Here is a 19,795-nt window from a genome sequence, read left to right as displayed (position 1 = left end):
TTAGATCTTATACCAAGTATATGAAAGTGTGCGTATGTGTGTGTGTTGTGTATATATACATATATACACACGCACGTCAAAAATTTGATAGACAGTTTTGACAGCAGTCTTCGCTTGACGACCGTAATCGATTCTCTTTTCGTTTCAGCGTTTCCTCGTTCGAGGGAAACTCCGAGGGAAACTCGATAACTCTAGAAATAGTGTAATTGCTCGAGCATAAAGCGTAGCATACTTCCTCCTGCGCAAACAAATTAACCGTACGAAAATACTGACTTTCACCGGGGGGGTTTTGCCGCTTTTCGCTATCCACGTGACACGCTACGGGACTGTTATCTCCGTGTAACGTAAGCTCTCCAAGGTGAGAACTTAATTGTGTCTCACACTGTTGTATAATGAAATTTTTAATATAATGTTAATGTGGACCAGGTTTTACGCCGGACGTCAGTCCACTAAGTAGAAGGCGAAAGAGTGTCTTGAAGCATGAGATCAAGTCCGAGCATTCCAAGAACACCGAAACCGGTCCACGCCAAGTCCGAAAATTTACACGCGTATACCGGTACAGCAAGATTCACTTTCGAAAACGGCGGTAGCTATGAGGGAGGATATCGAGTGGATGTTGACAGGCGCACGTTGGTCAAGCAAGGTTTGCTGAAGCTTTTCAGCCTTATCTTATCAGTATCATGTATCAGGCTTTATCTGAACCGATGAATCACGCACATATCGATTGCAATTTATAGATGAAGGAGTGTACGTAACTGATAACTTGGACGTGTACAGCGGCAAATGGTGCGATGACAAGTGCGCCGAGGATGAATTTCACATTCGGTGTGATCGTAAAAACAAACTAATTTATAACACAAAAATGCTCGTCAATCACGAGAAAATGTCTTGTCAAAGTATCATAAATTCTTATTTTGATTTTACGTTATTTTTTTCAATATTATTTCGAGCTGAAAAATTATGAAAAGTCCAGAAGTACTTTTTTCCCTAAATAGTAAGAAACAGAAATGATGTGATAAGAAATCTCTAAAGAAATTCTAGCGTTGGTGGATCATACCATAAAATGCAATTTAATAATATGCGTACATTTTCTTGAAAAGATACAACAATGGTGCGCAATATAAGGGTGAGCTCGACGCGGATGGAGCGATGAGCGGTATGGGAACGTACATATTTCCCGACGGCTCGTCATTAACGGCGAGGTGGTCTCGAAATAGGCCCGTCTCGGATGTCGTCTACAGACAATCGTTAGGACACGCGTGGGCGACTGCATCGATTTCAGATAACGTTAGTATAAACGCGGATTTACAGATTAATAAAAGAGTAGCATTTAGCACTTATTCTGGTCTTTTTTATGGAGTATTGCTGTTGTTACGCAGTGCGTTACGTTCATAACTGGGAATCACTTTTGGAACGAGATTCGTGAAACGTCTTTGGAAGGAAGCTCTTCTATCTAACTTTGATGGAGTAATCATGATTCATAGTGCGAATAGTTGTGAATTAACTTGAGGAACTTTATTAGAAATTTATTACATATTTACAAAATTCTTTGCATATTGTTAATTAACTCTCACTCGTCTTTGTACATGGAGGGTACTCGAAATCGAGTAGTAGCCGGACGGAAAAGCGGATTCTCGTCCAAAGCGTAAACGGTTCTCTTTTGTTCCTGCTCGAATTTCGCGTATTCCTTGCGATCTTGTATTGATGTCCAGCATCTGGAAATAAAAAATGTATTTTTATATACATTTATAAATATGATTATATAGTGAGACATATGTTTTATTAGATATACACAATTGTAGATTGAATTAAATTAAATTTAATTTTAGTAAGATCGAAATACATTTTTTTATATTGTTCAAAGAGGCCGGAAAGAATAAACTTACTTCCAAATGAATAAACCGATAATGCCAAGCAGCAATACGATGCCGAAAATGAACCCCGGGATGACCGCGGCGTGGATCGGCGTGCGGCAAATCTATAATACAAAGCGCGACATTGGATTAAAAATTCGTGGAAATATGTTTATAACTTTATCTTTCACGTACCTTGTTGCCGATTCTCAGTAAGACCGTTTTGTCTGGCTGAAACTCGTACACGTATGGTATGGTGCAGACAGTTTTATCTTCGACAGTCCTCACGAAACAATAATACTCGTTATCTGTCAAGGAAAGTATTCAAGAAACATCTGCTCTTAACATTGTTTACAAACATGGCTAAATATTGGTGTAAATATCATGTGCGATGCTACAGACGTGTGACGAAGTCGAAAAGGAATAAGTAGGTTGCGTCGAGTAGCGAGTATAAGTTACGCGCGTTTACCCGTATCCACCGTGTCCACTCGCTCGGTTTTGTAGAGGATCGCATCGGTCTGACATAGTTCTTCCGCTTTCTCCGGATATTCGACCGTGACGTTCACGCAAGAGTTATAAAGGATGCAGAACCCGCTGCCGCCTGCGCTGGCCGATGACTCGCAATAGGTGCCTCGATAGTATAGACCAGCTGTGTCTGTTTCATTGCATCTGCGAATATGTGCCTTTTTAATAAAAAAAATTAATAATAAAAACCGTAAAAAAAGGTAAAACCGCAGCAACGACTAATGAGATCGAATTACATGCAATTTTTAATTCGATTATGGATATTTCCAGTCGTTGTTGATAATTAGCGTCTAATAACGAGATTTGTATCTAAGACACATTGCAGTCTTCACAAGACGCTATATGTTTCTTATGTTTTAGGAATTAAATCTCTTCAACGAGGATAACGAACAGGCAGTGTCCACAATTGCAGTATCCATGACCAGCGCATACTTCCTTACTGCCGGGAGCGATGCAGGGCTCGTCACCGGACGGACATTGGCAGCCGCTACCTTCCCAGCCGTCCAGACAATCGCAGACACCGCAGTCGCACGTACCTCGGCCGCCGCATTCGATCCCATCCGTCTGAAAGGTTGTAAAACAATCTTTTCTAAGCAATCGTGTTTTTTTTTTCTATTTATTAGGGGTGTGATTTAGTTTTGAGGGTTTTTTTGCTCAAAAATGCATGTATTTAAATATGATAATGAATGAATACCTCAATCAAAATATTTTCCTTCCTTTTCTATAACTTTTTCCCATCTTTCTGGCAAGAGATGACGATAAAATGACTCTTCTTTTCAGTTGATCCATTCGTCGACGAATTTTCGCACTTCTTCCAAATTATCAAAGTGTGTATCCTCTAAAGCGTCTTGCATCCACCGGAACAAATAATAATCGCATGGAGAATACGCGGGGTGCGGTAAGACTTGCCATTCGAGCTCTAATAGTGTTTGTTTCACTGATGACGCAACGTCAGGTCGAGCGTTGTCACGAAGAAGAATCACTTTCCGTCGTTTACTCGCAATTGGTGGTCGTTTTTGGTCCAATGCTTCCTTCAACTCGTACAATTGGTGTCGATAACGATCAGCCGTGACAGTCTCATGCGGATTTAACAGCTCATGGTACACTATCCCACCAAATACAGAGCATTACTTTTGAACCGTGAATATTGCGTCTCGGAGTGGATGTTGATGGTTCGCCTGGACCCACCCATGATTTTCTGCGTTTCGGATTATCAAAATAGATCCACTTTTCATCCCCAGTAACAATCCGAGACAAAAGACTCTTCTTTTTTTGCCTGGCGATCAACGAAATGCAAATGTTCAAATGGCACTTTCCGATAATTGATGTCGAACCCATTTCCCTTCTTTCTGAATTTTTCCCATTTCGTGTAAATGTTTGGTAACTGTTGTACGATCAACATTTAATGCTCTGGCAAGAGATGGATTCCACCACGATAAAATGACTCTTCTTTTCAGTTGATCCATTCGTCGACGAATTTTCGCACTTCTTCGAAATTATGAAAGTGTGTATCCTCTAAAGCGTGTTGCATCGACCGGAACAAATAATAATCGCATGGAGAATACGCGGGGTGCGGTAAGACTTGCCATTCGAGCTCTAATAGTGCTTGTTTCACTGATGACGCAACGTCAGGTCGAGCGTTGTCACGAAGAAGAATCACTTTCCGTCGTTTACTCGCAATTGGTGGTCGTTTTTGGTCCAATGCTTGCTTCAACTCGTACAATTGGTGTCGATAACGATCAGCCGTGACAGTCTCATGCGGATTTAACAGCTCATGGTACACTATCCCACCAAATACAGAGCATTACTTTTGAACCGTGAATATTGCGTCTCGGAGTGGATGTTGATGGTTCGCCTGGACCCACCCATGATTTTCTGCGTTTCGGATTATCAAAATAGATCCGCTTTTCATCCCCAGTAACGATCCGAGACAAAAGACTCTTCTTTTTTTGCCTGGCGATCAACGAAATGCAAATGTTCAAATGGCACTTTCCGATAATTGATGTCGAACCCATTTCCCTTCTTTCTGAATTTTTCCCATTTCGTGTAAATGTTTGGTAACTGTTGTACGATCAACATTTAATGCTCTGGCAAGAGATGGATTCCACCACGATAAAATGACTCTTCTTTTCAGTTGATCCATTCGTCGACGAATTTTCGCACTTCTTCCAAATTATCAAAGTGTGTATCCTCTAAAGCGTGTTGCATCCACTGGAACAAATAATAATCGCATGGAGAATACGCGGGGTGCGGTAAGACTTGCCATTCGAGCTCTAATAGTGCTTGTTTCACTGATGACGCAACGTCAGGTCGAGCGTTGTCACGAAGAAGAATCACTTTCCGTCGTTTACTCGCAATTGGTGGTCGTTTTTGGTCCAATGCTTGCTTCAACTCGTACAATTGGTGTCGATAACGATCAGCCGTGACAGTCTCATGCGGATTTAACAGCTCATGGTACACTATCCCACCAAATACAGAGCATTACTTTTGAACCGTGAATATTGCGTCTCGGAGTGGATGTTGATGGTTCGCCTGGACCCACCCATGATTTTCTGCGTTTCGGATTATCAAAATAGATCCACTTTTCATTCCCAGTAACGATCCGAGACAAAAGACTCTTCTTTTTTTGCTTGGCGATCAACGAAATGCAAATGTTCAAATGGCACTTTCCGATAATTGATGTCGAACCCATTTCCCTTCTTTCTGAATTTTTCCCATTTCGTGTAAATGTTTGGTAACTGTTGTACGATCAACATTTAATGCTCTGGCAAGAGATGGATTCCACCACGATAAAATGACTCTTCTTTTCAGTTGATCCATTCGTCGACGAATTTTCGCACTTCTTCCAAATTATCAAAGTGTGTATCCTCTAAAGCGTGTTGCATCGACCGGAACAAATAATAATCGCATGGAGAATACGCGGGGTGCGGTAAGACTTGCCATTCGAGCTCTAATAGTGTTTGTTTCACTGATGACGCAACGTCAGGTCGAGCGTTGTCACGAAGAAGAATCACTTTCCGTCGTTTACTCGCAATTGGTGGTCGTTTTTGGTCCAATGCTTGCTTCAACTTGTACAATTGGTGTCGATAACGATCAGCCGTGACAGTCTCATGCGGATTTAACAGCTCATGGTACACTATCCCACCAAATACAGAGCATTACTTTTGAACCGTGAATATTGCGTCTCGGAGTGGATGTTGATGGTTCGCCTGGACCCACCCATGATTTTCTGCGTTTCGGATTATCAAAATAGATCCGCTTTTCATCCCCAGTAACGATCCGAGACAAAAGACTCTTCTTTTTTTGCCTGGCGATCAACGAAATGCAAATGTTCAAATGGCACTTTCCGATAATTGATGTCGAACCCATTTCCCTTCTTTCTGAATTTTTCCCATTTCGTGTAAATGTTTGGTAACTGTTGTACGATCAACATTTAATGCTCTGGCAAGAGATGGATTCCACCACGATAAAATGACTCTTCTTTTCAGTTGATCCATTCGTCGACGAATTTTCGCACTTCTTCCAAATTATCAAAGTGTGTATCCTCTAAAGCGTGTTGCATCGACCGGAACAAATAATAATCGCATGGAGAATACGCGGGGTGCGGTAAGACTTGCCATTCGAGCTCTAATAGTGCTTGTTTCACTGATGACGCAACGTCAGGTCGAGCGTTGTCACGAAGAAGAATCACTTTCCGTCGTTTACTCGCAATTGGTGGTCGTTTTTGGTCCAATGCTTGCTTCAACTCGTACAATTGGTGACGATAACGATCAGCCGTGACAGTCTCATGCGGATTTAACAGCTCATGGTACACTATCCCACCAAATACAGAGCATTACTTTTGAACCGTGAATATTGCGTCTCGGAGTGGATGTTGATGGTTCGCCTGGACCCACCCATGATTTTCTGCGTTTCGGATTATCAAAATAGATCCACTTTTCATCCCCAGTAACGATCCGAGACAAAAGACTCTTCTTTTTTTGCCTGGCGATCAACGAAATGCAAATGTTCAAATGGCACTTTCCGATAATTGATGTCGAACCCATTTCCCTTCTTTCTGAATTTTTCCCATTTCGTGTAAATGTTTGGTAACTGTTGTACGATCAACATTTAATGCTCTGGCAAGAGATGGATTCCACCACGATAAAATGACTCTTCTTTTCAGTTGATCCATTCGTCGACGAATTTTCGCACTTCTTCGAAATTATGAAAGTGTGTATCCTCTAAAGCGTGTTGCATCCACTGGAACAAATAATAATCGCATGGAGAATACGCGGGGTGCGGTAAGACTTGCCATTCGAGCTCTAATAGTGTTTGTTTCACTGATAACGCAACGTGAGGTCGAGCGTTGTCACGAAGAAGAATCACTTTCCGTCGTTTACTCGCAATTGGTGGTCGTTTTTGGTCCAATGCTTGCTTCAACTCGTACAATTGGTGACGATAACGATCAGCCGTGACAGTCTCATGCGGATTTAACAGCTCATGGTACACTATCCCACCAAATACAGAGCATTACTTTTGAACCGTGAATATTGCGTCTCGGAGTGGATGTTGATGGTTCGCCTGGACCCACCCATGATTTTCTGCGTTTCGGATTATCAAAATAGATCCACTTTTCATCCCCAGTAACAATCCGAGACAAAAGACTCTTCTTTTTTTGCCTGGCGATCAACGAAATGCAAATGTTCAAATGACACTTTCCGATAATTGATGTCGAACCCATTTCCCTTCTTTCTGAATTTTTCCCATTTCGTGTAAATGTTTGGTAACTGTTGTACGATCAACATTTAATGCTCTGGCAAGAGATGGATTCCACCACGATAAAATGACTCTTCTTTTCAGTTGATCCATTCGTCGACGAATTTTCGCACTTCTTCCAAATTATCAAAGTGTGTATCCTCTAAAGCGTGTTGCATCCACTGGAACAAATAATAATCGCATGGAGAATACGCGGGGTGCGGTAAGACTTGCCATTCGAGCTCTAATAGTGTTTGTTTCACTGATAACGCAACGTGAGGTCGAGCGTTGTCACGAAGAAGAATCACTTTCCGTCGTTTACTCGCAATTGGTGGTCGTTTTTGGTCCAATGCTTGCTTCAACTTGTACAATTGGTGTCGATAACGATCAGCCGTGACAGTCTCATGCGGATTTAACAGCTCATGGTACACTATCCCACCAAATACAGAGCATTACTTTTGAACCGTGAATATTGCGTCTCGGAGTGGATGTTGATGGTTCGCCTGGACCCACCCATGATTTTCTGCGTTTCGGATTATCAAAATAGATCCACTTTTCATCCCCAGTAACGATCCGAGACAAAAGACTCTTCTTTTTTTGCCTGGCGATCAACGAAATGCAAATGTTCAAATGACACTTTCCGATAATTGATGTCGAACCCATTTCCCTTCTTTCTGAATTTTTCCCATTTCATGTAAATGTTTGGTAACTGTTGTACGATCAAGATTTAATGCTCTGGCAAGTTCCGAAGTGGATCGTGTTGGATTTTCGTGCAATAATGCTTGCAAATCTGCATTTTCAAGCTTTCTTGGTTGTCCCGAGCGTTCTTTGTCCTTAATTGATGGGGCAGAATCACCATAAGTTTCGACAAGAATTCTATAACCGTCAGCCGCAGTTTTGTTTTGATTAAAAAACAAAAGCAACGCATGTCGAAATGCTGTTTCGGAAGTTGCAATTTTACGATGATATAAACACGACTGTTATTGCTATAATGCTACTAAATGTGATGGATAATGTCAAGACTGTAAGAAACAACAGTTATTGGAACAAACTGACACTACAGCCATCTGTTGCAAAACCCTCAAAACTAAATCACACTCCTAATATATGATGTTAATATTAATAAGCTTATACTTTGTCGCACGGGGAACATTCGCAGGAGGGTCCGTTGTACCCCTTATCGCAAACGCAAGTACTGCAGACGCACTCGCCCCTGTTTGAGCAGATTTCTGTGCTATTGGTAGCGATACATTGAAGTCTGTTTTCGATCGGTGAGCTCTCGTCGCAGTCACATGTATCGCCTGAAAGGATGTTTTGCGTAATTACAACTTGAGGTAGTCTTGAATAAAAAAAAACGTGCAAGGAGAATAAAAATGCACCCTTACCGGACCAGCCCAAGTTGCATTTGCATACACCGCATTCGTTGATCCCGTGCTCGCAGTGCGAGCTCTCTTCGTTCTTGCAATCGCAGCCGCACAGGAGTTCAATCTCGATCTGTACCTCGGACGCTTCTGATGCTAACGCATCATCGATCGTCACCGTTTGTCTCTGGCAAACAGCGGAACGAAGTTTTAAATTTCGCGAAGTCTCGGCAATTTCGTGAGCAAATAATTGTCAAATTAATATCGATGATTTCAAAATTAAAAAATATTCATTTTGAGAAGAAGGAAACAAGAATCGAAAAGAAGACGATGAAAAGAATTCTTGACAATAGACTCTTCGAGAGTATGTCCAGTTGCGAGCATAATGCTCGAGAATTACTCTCGGGGATTATACTCGGCAATATTTCTCTTGAATGCCGAGACCGTGACCACAATTGAAAGGATAAAAGAAACCGTGCAAACGTCGGAAGCGCTTTGCTTGTCAATCATCATTGCTCACCCAGAGACTCTCGTTTCTCGGGCACGCGTCCGCCGATACGACGACTTTGAACTCGTACACTTGACCCTCTTGTATACCGTCGCACTCAGAAGTACTCCACTCGACGCCTACCTCTTGCCCGCACGCGGACAGATACCTCAGACGTAGCGGACCAGTCGAGTTATCACGCAAGACCACCTTGCTCACTATGTCATGGTAGGCGCTCTCGATGATGTCGAGGATATTGGAACTGTTTCTCGTGAGAGTCGCCACTCTGGCCTGCTCCTTCAGCAGGTCAGCAATCATCTCGTACTCGTGACGGCGATCGTCCGTCACAGCGAAGATCAGATTGACCTTGCGCTCCTGCAGCAGCCGCGAAACCTCCGCCAGGGACGGATAATCGTACTCCGCCGCCGAGGAATATCGTCCGCGTTCGTCGAGGTGGCATTGAAGGTCTTGGCGATGCACCACGCCTCCCAACTACAAATACTGGAGTCAGTATACAGGATTCCAATCAACGAGAGAGAGAGAGAGAGGCAAACCGAAAGTCCCTTTTTTATTCCCTTTCGGCTTATTACCTTGCCTTCCCCAGCGAAATGCAAGAGTCCGTCGGTCGCCACAAGCATCAATTTGCGCGCTTGATGCGCCCATCCGACCTGTTGATCGCAAACGATCGCTTGCACGACTCCGTCGAGACCACCCTCCAGATTATCCACATTGCCGGTCACGGAACTGTAGTTTACCTATAACTCGTGTGATTCACGTAAGTTTAATCAGATTATTTCAAACTAAAGAGTTTCGGATGAACGCGTTGGCATTACCCAGCAAACACAGTCATATAACAATGATATATTGCCATAATATAACAGAATGTAACACGCAATGTAACATGTTCGTTACATGTAACGTATATGTTAGTTGTAATTTCCCACTCAAACGAAATTGCAGTAATATAACAATAATAACGTGTTACTAAAATGTTATTTAAATGTTATATAAATGGAATATACATTATTTATTCTTTCTTCCTCTCTCTACAACTACAGGTGCATGTTTAATTTATTTTCCTAAACGTTATGTACAAGTTCGTACTTTCCTCTTACTTATTATTCGTTCAAAAATGTACCACTTCATCGTAGAAATGGACTTACGATACAAGTTGTGCCCTGCCGTATCACCGTTCCTATATACAGGGTGTCCCGGGTTTTAACCGACAAACTGCGGGAGCATATTCTACTAGTGGAAATAAGAACAAATTCTTATATCGAGTTTGCTTAGAAATGCTTTATTACAAAGTTATAAACCAATATTGAAAACAAATATGAGATAAGTAACAACGGATTTTTTCACAAAAATATAAATTATCTACGCAATGATTTAGTGACGCATTTCAAAATGTTGTCCTTGCACATCGATACAAGCTAGACATCGACGTAGTACAGAATTTGTTACAGTACGACATTCCTGAAAATTTTGTTGCATCTCAGTAACTGAATTAGTAATTCGTTGCTTTAAATCTTCCAGCGAGATTACTTCTGTACTGTAAACTTTATTTTTTAAAGTTGCCCATAAATAAAAATCAAGAGGCGTTAAATCGGGCGATCTTGGAGGCCAGAAAACCGGTCCTCCTCGACCAATCCACCTATGAGCACAATGTTCGTCTAACCAGTTTCTAACTTGTCTAGCATAGTGCGATGGACAACCGTCTAACTGTATCCAGCTGTTTTGGCGAAACTGCAGTGGCACATTTTCCATCAAAATTGGTAAATCGTTTGATAGGAATCTTCGAAAAGATTCTCCGTTCAATCGGTCAGGTAAAAAGAACGGACCAATAAGCCGGTCATGAAGCATACCCATCCAAACATTACATCGAAATTCATGTTGAAAGTTTCTTCGTCTGGTAGTATGTGGATTATTATGAGCCCATACATGGCTATTATGAGAATTGAATATGCCTCGTCTTGTAAAGGTCGCTTCATCTGTCCATAATATCATTGATGAGAAAAGATTGTCCCTTTCTACTGCATTCACATACCAGTTACAAAATTCGACTCGTTTCTGATAATCGATTGGAAGTCATTCTTGTACAGGTGTGTAATGATATGCGAATCTGTCATCAGCACGCAATGTTCTCCAAATAGTGTTTCGTGATATCTGCAGTTGAGCCGAAGCACGTCGAACACTTTGTGTAGGAGTATTATCAAAAAGATTTCAGATTCTTTCCGAGCGTCGTCGGTGTCTTAGAGCTGAACGAACATCATCATATTCATTCATAGGTCGAAATGAACCCAAATTACGTAATTGCAAATGGGTATTACTAAACACAGAACTATCTGGTACTCTCCTGTTAGGAAATCTACGTTGATACTCTCGTACGGCAGCTCGTGCATTTCCGTCACAGAATCCGTACACGAAATGAATATCGGTGTATTCCTCATTTGAAAACACTTTTGGCATTCTGATAGTAATTGCTAGTTCACACGACGATTGAAATCTAACGGCTACTGTTGTGAAAGTAACAATCATACTGAATCGTTTCAACATAGTGAACATGAATACATGTGAACATCTTTGACCTTGCAAATTCTACACTATGTTCCGTTGTTACTTATCTCATATTTGTTTTCAATATTGGTTTATAACTTTGTAATAAAGCGTTTCTAAGCAAACTCGATATAAGAATTTTTTCTTATTTCCACTAGTAGAATATGCTCCCGCAGTTTGTCGGTTACAACCCGGGACACCCTGTATATTTTGTATTATATTTTGCATGCGAGAAACGAAGCCATCTACCGGACAACTCGACATTTGAATGTTAAAAATGATATATAACATAGACATAATATGCAAATAGTACAGTTATATAATATTTCAGTTATATTGTTATAACCAATGTATAACAGAGCAATATAACAGTTTTATAACGCAGTTATATTGCAGTTACAAAGTAAAAAATTATGCAACCTCAACATTAACAACATATAACAGTTGTTATATTACGTGTTACTTCTGTGTTATATAATAGTTATATTTTGTGTTTGCTGGGTACATTTACATTTTACTTTTTATTAAATCACATTTTTCTCTCGCCTTGTGTTCTATCTTACAAATATTGGGTCGTCCGGAAAGTTCGTGCCGATTTTGAAGGAAAATTCAAAGGCAACATTTTTTTATGTCGATAAATATTTATTGACTTATGTATGCACCGTTTTGTTTCACAACCTTTGTCCATCTTTCACGCAACTGGAAGATTCCATTCTCCCAGAACTTCTTAGGTTTCTCGGCGAAAAACTCCTCAAGGTGGTTTTTTATGTCGATCAAAGAGTCGAAGTTCTTGCCGCTAAGAGAATTTTGCAAAGACCTAAATAAGTGAAAGTCTGAAGGTGCAATGTCTGGTGAATACGGTGGGTGAGGTGGCACATCCCAGCCAAACTCCAACAATTTTTGTCGGGTAGTCAAAGAAACATGAGGTCTGGCATTGTCCTGATGGAACACGACGCCCTTCCTATTGGCTAATTCTGGACGTTTTTCCTGAATCGCTGTCTTTAATTCGTCCAGTCGCGAGCAGTACTTATCTGCATTTATCGTTTGGTTGTGTGGTAGGAGCTCATAATATAGGATTCCTTTCCAATCCCACCAGACACAGAGCATGACTTTTTTTGGACGAAGGCCGGCTTTCGGAGTGGTTAATGCTGGTTCATTTCGCTTACCCCAGGATCTTTTTCGTTCTACATTGTTGTAAATGATCCATTTTTCGTCACCCGTCACTAATTGCTTCAAAAATGGTACGTTTGCGTTGCGCTTGTACAGCGAGTCGCAGATGGAAATGCGATCCATTAAATTTTTTCGGCCAAATTATGCGGAACCCATACATCATAGCGACTTACGTAACCAAGCTTCACTACACGATCGTGGACAGTGGTTTTCGATATTTTCAGTATCTCTGCTAATTCGCGTGTCGTGTAGCGCGGGTTATTCTCGATCAGTGTCTTGATTTGGTCATCATCAGTAGTAGAGGGTCTGCCCGAGCGTTCTTGGTCTTTAAGGTTAAAATCACCAGCTCTAAACTTAGCGAACCACTTACGTACGGTTCTTTCAGCTAAAGCGCCTTTTCCGTAAACAGAACATATCGAATTTGTTGCTTGTGAGGCATTTTTGCCTTTCCGGTAATAGAAAAGCATCAAGTGTCTAAAATGTTCTTTGTTTTCTTCCATCTTCAAACGAGTACAAAACTGACACGAATCAATTTATCTGAAAGAACTTTTTTCCTAAAGATGCGTTGAAATGTCACCTTTAAGCATATGTATATAAATCGTATGTTTTCAATAACATTGATATATTCAGACATGTTCCAACGCCATCTATTAAAAATCGGCACGAACTTTCCGGACGACCCAATACATAAAGATGTGAACTGAAATTAATTAACTAATTTAATACTCAGTTTATCCGGGGCACGTACTTCGTGGATGAATCTCGGTATATTGTTGGTCAGCTCCAAGTGATGCCAGAACGAGTACAGCGGCGTGCAGACGGCGTGCTCGCTCTTACACGGATTTTCCTCGTGTCCCGGAAAGATATACGGCATCAGAGGCTTGTCGGCGTAGCTGCCGAAGCCGAGACGGAAATTCGTGGTGAATGTGCCGAGCGTGTTGGCCATCCGCGAGCCCAATCCTACCAGAGTTTCCTTGTCGTCCTTCATTGACCACGTGAGATCCATGAGGTAGTAGAGGTCCAAGGGATAATTTCTAATTAACGGCAAGACAATGCGAGGCGTTCGAGTATTACTCATTGCGTTATATAATGCTTACTTAATATCCACTTAGTGGAATGAAAATGTATGGAAATTGCAGATTGCGGTGTATCGCAATTTACAGCAGCGGATAATCGTGGCTCGTGGAACTACACGGACGATCAAATGTGAATCGGTTTGCTGCTGGCAAGTCAGTCATCGAAAGGCTCATGTATGTATCACCGAAATAACAAGCTGACTCGCTTGTGAGTTTCCAGTACAGCAGGTACCACGCTCCACATGCGCAATTAATGTTAGATTATTTTCAGGCAGCGAGAGTATCTTTTATTGGCGTCGTGACGGATCGGTGGGCGGTATATTGCACGCACGCTTGCCGGTGGGTGTATTGTGAAACTATCTGCTGTACAACCAGGCGCAGCCCGTTTTACGCTAACACAAATAGCACTCAAATAGCTCTATCATCGCGTAATCGTTCGTTATCGTAGTACTCGTATCCGCTTCTCTGCACCGTTAAAAATTGTGCGTCCATATGTTAAAATTTTCTTGTGTTGCCATGTTTTGATTACTACTTCAATGTACAATTAACATACAACTGATATGTTATTATTTTTATAACAATTTTATATGTTAACTTCATAACTTAACATTTTGTGTATGTCTCTTAGAAATGGAATATTATTTCAAATGCTTTTAACAGAATAATTTTAAACAATCAACATGTCACAAAGTCAGTTTAACATTCTAAAAGAAGTTAAAGTAAATCTTCAAATAATCATGAACTTTGACATATAAAATAATCAAATTTACTAAAATTAAATGTTTCTATCAAAAATAATTTAAGTTGAAATAATTACTATCATGTGTTAATATAACATAAAAAGTAAATGTTCATATTGTATGAACGAAAATGTTCTATCAACTTTTCTGATGAGTCATTGTAACTTCTCTTCCATGTAGTTTTCAATTACTTTGTATGTTATTTTTACATCACACTTAAAGTTACAATAAGAAAAATAAATGTAAAGTATTGTGTTAATTACTTAACATTTCTAGTTTGTCAAGAAGCAACACATGACGAATGAGTTACTTTAATTTAAAATTTAGAGTGGACTTTTTGGGACATGCAAAAAATGTTAAAATTAACATTTTATTTTTTACTGTGTAAAAGGCAACGCATATGAGACGTGGCACATTTCAATACACCGTTAAAAATTGTGCGTCCATATGTTAAAATTTTCTTGTGTTGCCATGTTTTGATTACTACTTCAATGTACAATTAACATACAACTGATATGTTATTATTTTTATAACAATTTTATATGTTAACTTCATAACTTAACAGTTTGTGTATGTCTCTTAGAAATGGAATATTATTTCAAATGCTTTTAACAGAATAATTTTAAACAATCAACATGTCACAAAGTCAGTTTAACATTCTAAAAGAAGTTAAAGTAAATCTTCAAATAATCATGAACTTTGACACATAAAATAATCAAATTTACTAAAATTAAATGTTTCTATCAAAAATAATTTAAGTTGAAATAATTACTATCATGTGTTAATATAACATAAAAAGTAAATGTTCATATTGTATGAACGAAAATGTTCTATCAACTTTTCCGATGAGTTATTGTAACTTCTCTTCCATGTAGTTTTCAATTACTTTGTATGTTATTTTTACATCACACTTAAAGTTACAATAAGAAAAATAAATGTAAAGTATTGTGTTAATTACTTAACATTTCTAGTTTGTCAAGAAGCAACACATGACGAATGAGTTACTTTAACTTAAAATTTAGAGTGGACTTTTTGGGACATGCAAAAAATGTTAAAATTAACATTTTATTTTTTACTGTGTAAAAGGCAACGCATATGAGACGTGGCACATTTCAATACACCGTTAAAAATTGTGCGTCCATATGTTAAAATTTTCTTGTGTTGCCATGTTTTGATTACTACTTCAATGTAAAATTAACATACAACTGATATGTTATTATTTTTATAACAATTTTATATGTTAACTTCATAACTTAACATTTTGTGTATGTCTCTTAGAAATGGAATATTATTTCAAATGCTTTTAACAGAATAATTTTAAACAATCAACATGTCACAAAGTCAGTTTAACATTCTAAAAGAAGTTAAAGTAAATCTTCAAATAATCATGAACTTTGACACATAAAATAATCAAATTTACTAAAATTAAATGTTTCTATCAAAAATAATTTAAGTTGAAATAATTACTATCATGTGTTAATATAACATAAAAAGTAAATGTTCATATTGTATGAACGAAAATGTTCTATCAACTTTTCTGATGAGTCATTGTAACTTCTCTTCCATGTAGTTTTCAATTACTTTGTATGTTATTTTTACATCACACTTAAAGTTACAATAAGAAAAATAAATGTAAAGTATTGTGTTAATTACTTAACATTTCTAGTTTGTCAAGAAGCAACACATGACGAATGAGTTACTTTAACTTAAAATTTAGAGTGGACTTTTTGGGACATGCAAAAAATGTTAAAATTAACATTTTATTTTTTACTGTGTAAAAGGCAACGCATATGAGACGTGGCACATTTCAATACACCGTTAAAAATTGTGCGTCCATATGTTAAAATTTTCTTGTGTTGCCATGTTTTGATTACTACTTCAATGTAAAATTAACATACAACTGATATGTTATTATTTTTATAACAATTTTATATGTTAACTTCATAACTTAACATTTTGTGTATGTCTCTTAGAAATGGAATATTATTTCAAATGCTTTTAACAGAATAATTTTAAACAATCAACATGTCACAAAGTCAGTTTAACATTCTAAAAGAAGTTAAAGTAAATCTTCAAATAATCATGAACTTTGACATATAAAATAATCAAATTTACTAAAATTAAATGTTTCTATCAAAAATAATTTAAGTTGAAATAATTACTATCATGTGTTAATATAACATAAAAAGTAAATGTTCATATTGTATGAACGAAAATGTTCTATCAACTTTTCCGATGAGTTATTGTAACTTCTCTTCCATGTAGTTTTCAATTACTTTGTATGTTATTTTTACATCACACTTAAAGTTACAATAAGAAAAATAAATGTAAAGTATTGTGTTAATTACTTAACATTTCTAGTTTGTCAAGAAGCAACACATGACGAATGAGTTACTTTAACTTAAAATTTAGAGTGGACTTTCTGGGACATGCAAAAAATGTTAAAATTAACATTTTATTTTTTACTGTGTGCGGCTACGTGTAGAGAAACGCGCAACGCTGACTTGTTCCCTCAGAATCCAAAGCAACGGCTGCCTTTTTAATATCCGTAATATTATCTTGACTTTAACGGGAATGTAGTCAGCTTTGTATCATTATCGATGTTATTCGTAACAGTTTTTTTAGCGATTTCTAAAAGACTTAAAGCGAACTTTGTCCTCATTTTATAAAAACATTATCGAGGTCTTTTAGAAATCGCTAAAAAAACTGAATAACGAGAAAGGACACGCGTGATTCCGTAATGATGCGGAACGTGCTACTACCCACGCGAGCCGCAGAAACGCAATCTGATAGCGCGTTGTGCGTTGCGTTCAATGATCATTACAAGCGCGTTAATTTATGCCACGTTGCGCTAAGAAAACAAAGGTGTGTTCTTACGAATTTGTCATTTTTATTTCACGCGTATACTTTTATCGCTTTACTATAGTTTTAATTGTTTTAAAAAACATTAAATTGAATTAATTAAAATATAATTTTATCGCTGTGATTTTCCTCTTTCTGGTGAGTATTAATAATAAGATTGTCTTTTAGATTTACTTAGCCGGCCTGTACTGGAGCTTCACCACTTGGCTGGAGTGCGGCCGGATCCTGAGCCGCAGCCTCTGCGGCTTCAGCTGAACCGGCTGTACCACGCTTCCGTTCGAGACATCCTGAAAGTCCGCGTCCGCCAGCACTTGGAGCGATACCGGCGGCGACGTACGGATCTCCGCATCCGGACAGCCGAACGCGCGCAAACGCTCCGGCACGTTGCACCGCGGCTTGTTGTACGTGGAATTCGAGTATGACTGGATTGCGGAAAACAGGGAAAGAGCAAGTCATAAAGGACGTCAACGAGGATTTTAACACGTCGAACGCTGCGAAAGTGTAAAGTCTCAGATTCGCGGATTCAACCGAGTCGCTCAAGTGACACAAATTTCGTTCATTTATTAACATACTTCTCAATTTCTATTTATTTTGGGGGAAGCTGTTCCGCGAGTGTACGCGTTACCTCGTTGCTCTGGCTCTCTGTTAATGACTTAACTTCCTGATAACTATCGCTGATGGTACGTTATACTTTTTTAGTTGCATCGCTGCGTCTCGTACAGGTGATTCGACGCGTTAACAAAAACTTTGGTGTCCTCGAGATCTCTTCTACGAGGTCTACAAGAAAGTTACCCAGTCGCTGCACCAGGCGCAAGCCGCGCTCGCCTCCAAGCAATTCTCGCAGGCGCTCTGAGCCGTGCACAGGCTCAGGATCTTCGTATCGACGCCCAGGCACGTCCTTGCGAGATACAGATTCACTGTGAGAACGGACAACAGCAACGATGCGCGAAACTTATTCATCTTATTAGATCGATTAGCGCGAGATACTCGATGCACGCACCGAAAATGCGATCGGAACCGTGAGAGAATAATCAGAGATTTATTCTCCGCGGAAGACGGAGTTTCTTTTTTGGCGTGCACTTTATCTACGAGATCGGCCGCGCATTCGACCTGGCACGAACGTAGATCGAGGCGATATACCATGCGATAATTACAAGGCATAACACGAGGCGCGTCGCGTGTGATTTTCCCGTAACGAGCGAACCGATCGTACTCGCGCGCGTGTATACGCGTGCTCTATTCGCGCGTACTAGCAGGTGGCACATCGGAATCCGAAGGCAAAACTCGGGCAATCAGTAACGCGGATAAAGCTGCATGTAACGCGCGTCTGTTTCCTTATCAGTGGTAACGATAACGATAAACTTCGTACTCGCGAATCGCCCGTTTGGCGAACGTGCAAGTTCCCGATCATCTGCGTAATCGATACAGCGACCGAAGTTGCGTTGCGATTGATGCGTGATGCTCGATTTGCTTCAGCTTGATACAATCCTTGTTGACAATATCAGATTCTAGAATTCTTACCTCTCTTTGCATGTAAGAACAAAATTAATGTTAATTAAAACAGTGGCATAAACTATGTTATTGCAACAAAATTATTCTTATCGGTCGAATTTGCTTGAAAGTTCTTTCTTTCGTTTTTCTCTGAAGTCTCTCTCTCGTCCCTTTCCTTTCACATTTCATCCGACACTTCCGCGTACTCTTCCTTTCACATTTATGATCCCCGCGATCCATTTTTTGTTCATATCAACATCGGCACTTTCTCGCCAGCATCTTTCCATTTGGCAATCGGAGATATATTTAAAAGTTGCTTCCTTCGAGTAAAATCTCGACAGATTTTGTTTCCAAAAATCACAATTTTGATTTTTTTTCCATTTGGAAAGTTAAGTCCTATTTTCCACACTACATTATTGTGTGTACTTTCATCGTGGAAAAGGATTTTTCATTCTGTGAATTCAATAAAAAGATATATTTCTTGAAAAGTGCAGGAAAATCACCGATTCCGCCGGTAATACAGACGACTCCACGATCGCCTTAAAATTGAAAGATTGTATTTAATTCGTACTCGTGTATGTATTGGCCCATGCATTTTCGCACTGGCTCCTGTCAATCCCAAAAATGACGAAATACTGTTCGCGTCGAATGATTGTTACCGACAGCCAAACTAGCCGTTGTTATTATTATCGACCGTCTAGTTCTTAAAATAAACTATACCGACAATCGGTAAAACTTGGTAGTATAAAAAGTATCGATTTATCTGCACTGCTTTATCGACAGTCAACTATACCGACAATCGGTAAAACTACCAAGTTTTACCGATTGTCGGTATATACTATCAAATTACAGTTACGGCAGTCTAGTTGACTGTCGATAAAGCAGTGCAGATAAATCGATACTTTTTATTGATTCAAAGAAGGGCGCGAACATTACG

At 39.4% G+C, this 19,795-nt stretch overlaps 2 protein-coding genes and 1 long non-coding RNA gene across 4 annotated transcripts; 2 read left to right on the top strand and 1 right to left on the bottom strand.

The window, feature by feature from the left end:
- The first annotated feature begins 104 nt into the window (after window positions 1-104).
- Window positions 105-1,553, top strand: LOC105286230. 2 transcript variants are annotated; one of them, XM_011351029.2, is made up of 5 exons: window positions 105-358; window positions 427-643; window positions 738-825; window positions 1,101-1,287; window positions 1,380-1,476. In XM_011351029.2, exons 2-5 carry the CDS (start codon window positions 481-483, stop codon window positions 1,455-1,457), a joined length of 516 nt encoding a protein of 171 aa, XP_011349331.1. In that variant the 5' UTR covers window positions 105-358; window positions 427-480; the 3' UTR covers window positions 1,458-1,476. The 2 variants fall into 2 exon arrangements, with proteins under 2 accessions (XP_011349331.1, XP_011349330.1); XM_011351028.3 differs by having other exon boundaries at window positions 1,101-1,553.
- On the bottom strand, window positions 1,496-18,540 carry LOC105286231 (integrin beta-nu). The gene is made up of 12 exons (XM_011351030.3): window positions 18,160-18,540; window positions 17,542-17,789; window positions 13,438-13,723; window positions 9,554-9,718; window positions 8,997-9,455; window positions 8,501-8,663; window positions 8,250-8,416; window positions 2,770-2,942; window positions 2,323-2,522; window positions 2,049-2,161; window positions 1,887-1,978; window positions 1,496-1,715 (listed from the first exon to the last, which is right to left on the bottom strand). The coding sequence occupies exons 1-12, from the start codon at window positions 18,526-18,528 to the stop codon at window positions 1,571-1,573; spliced, it is 2,580 nt and encodes an 859-aa protein (XP_011349332.2). The 5' UTR covers window positions 18,529-18,540; the 3' UTR covers window positions 1,496-1,570.
- LOC105286232 lies at window positions 13,585-18,959 on the top strand. The gene is made up of 5 exons (XR_895202.3): window positions 13,585-13,698; window positions 13,829-13,939; window positions 14,037-14,104; window positions 17,536-17,768; window positions 18,067-18,959. It is a non-coding gene; the product is annotated as an uncharacterized LOC105286232 (long non-coding RNA).
- Window positions 18,960-19,795: the final 836 nt, after the last annotated feature.

This window comes from Ooceraea biroi, chromosome 13 (assembly GCF_003672135.1).
Source record: "Ooceraea biroi isolate clonal line C1 chromosome 13, Obir_v5.4, whole genome shotgun sequence".
Classification (NCBI taxonomy): Eukaryota; Metazoa; Arthropoda; class Insecta; order Hymenoptera; family Formicidae; genus Ooceraea; species Ooceraea biroi.
Note: the sequence above shows the minus strand (reverse complement) of the source record. Positions and strands in the feature narration are given on the sequence as shown.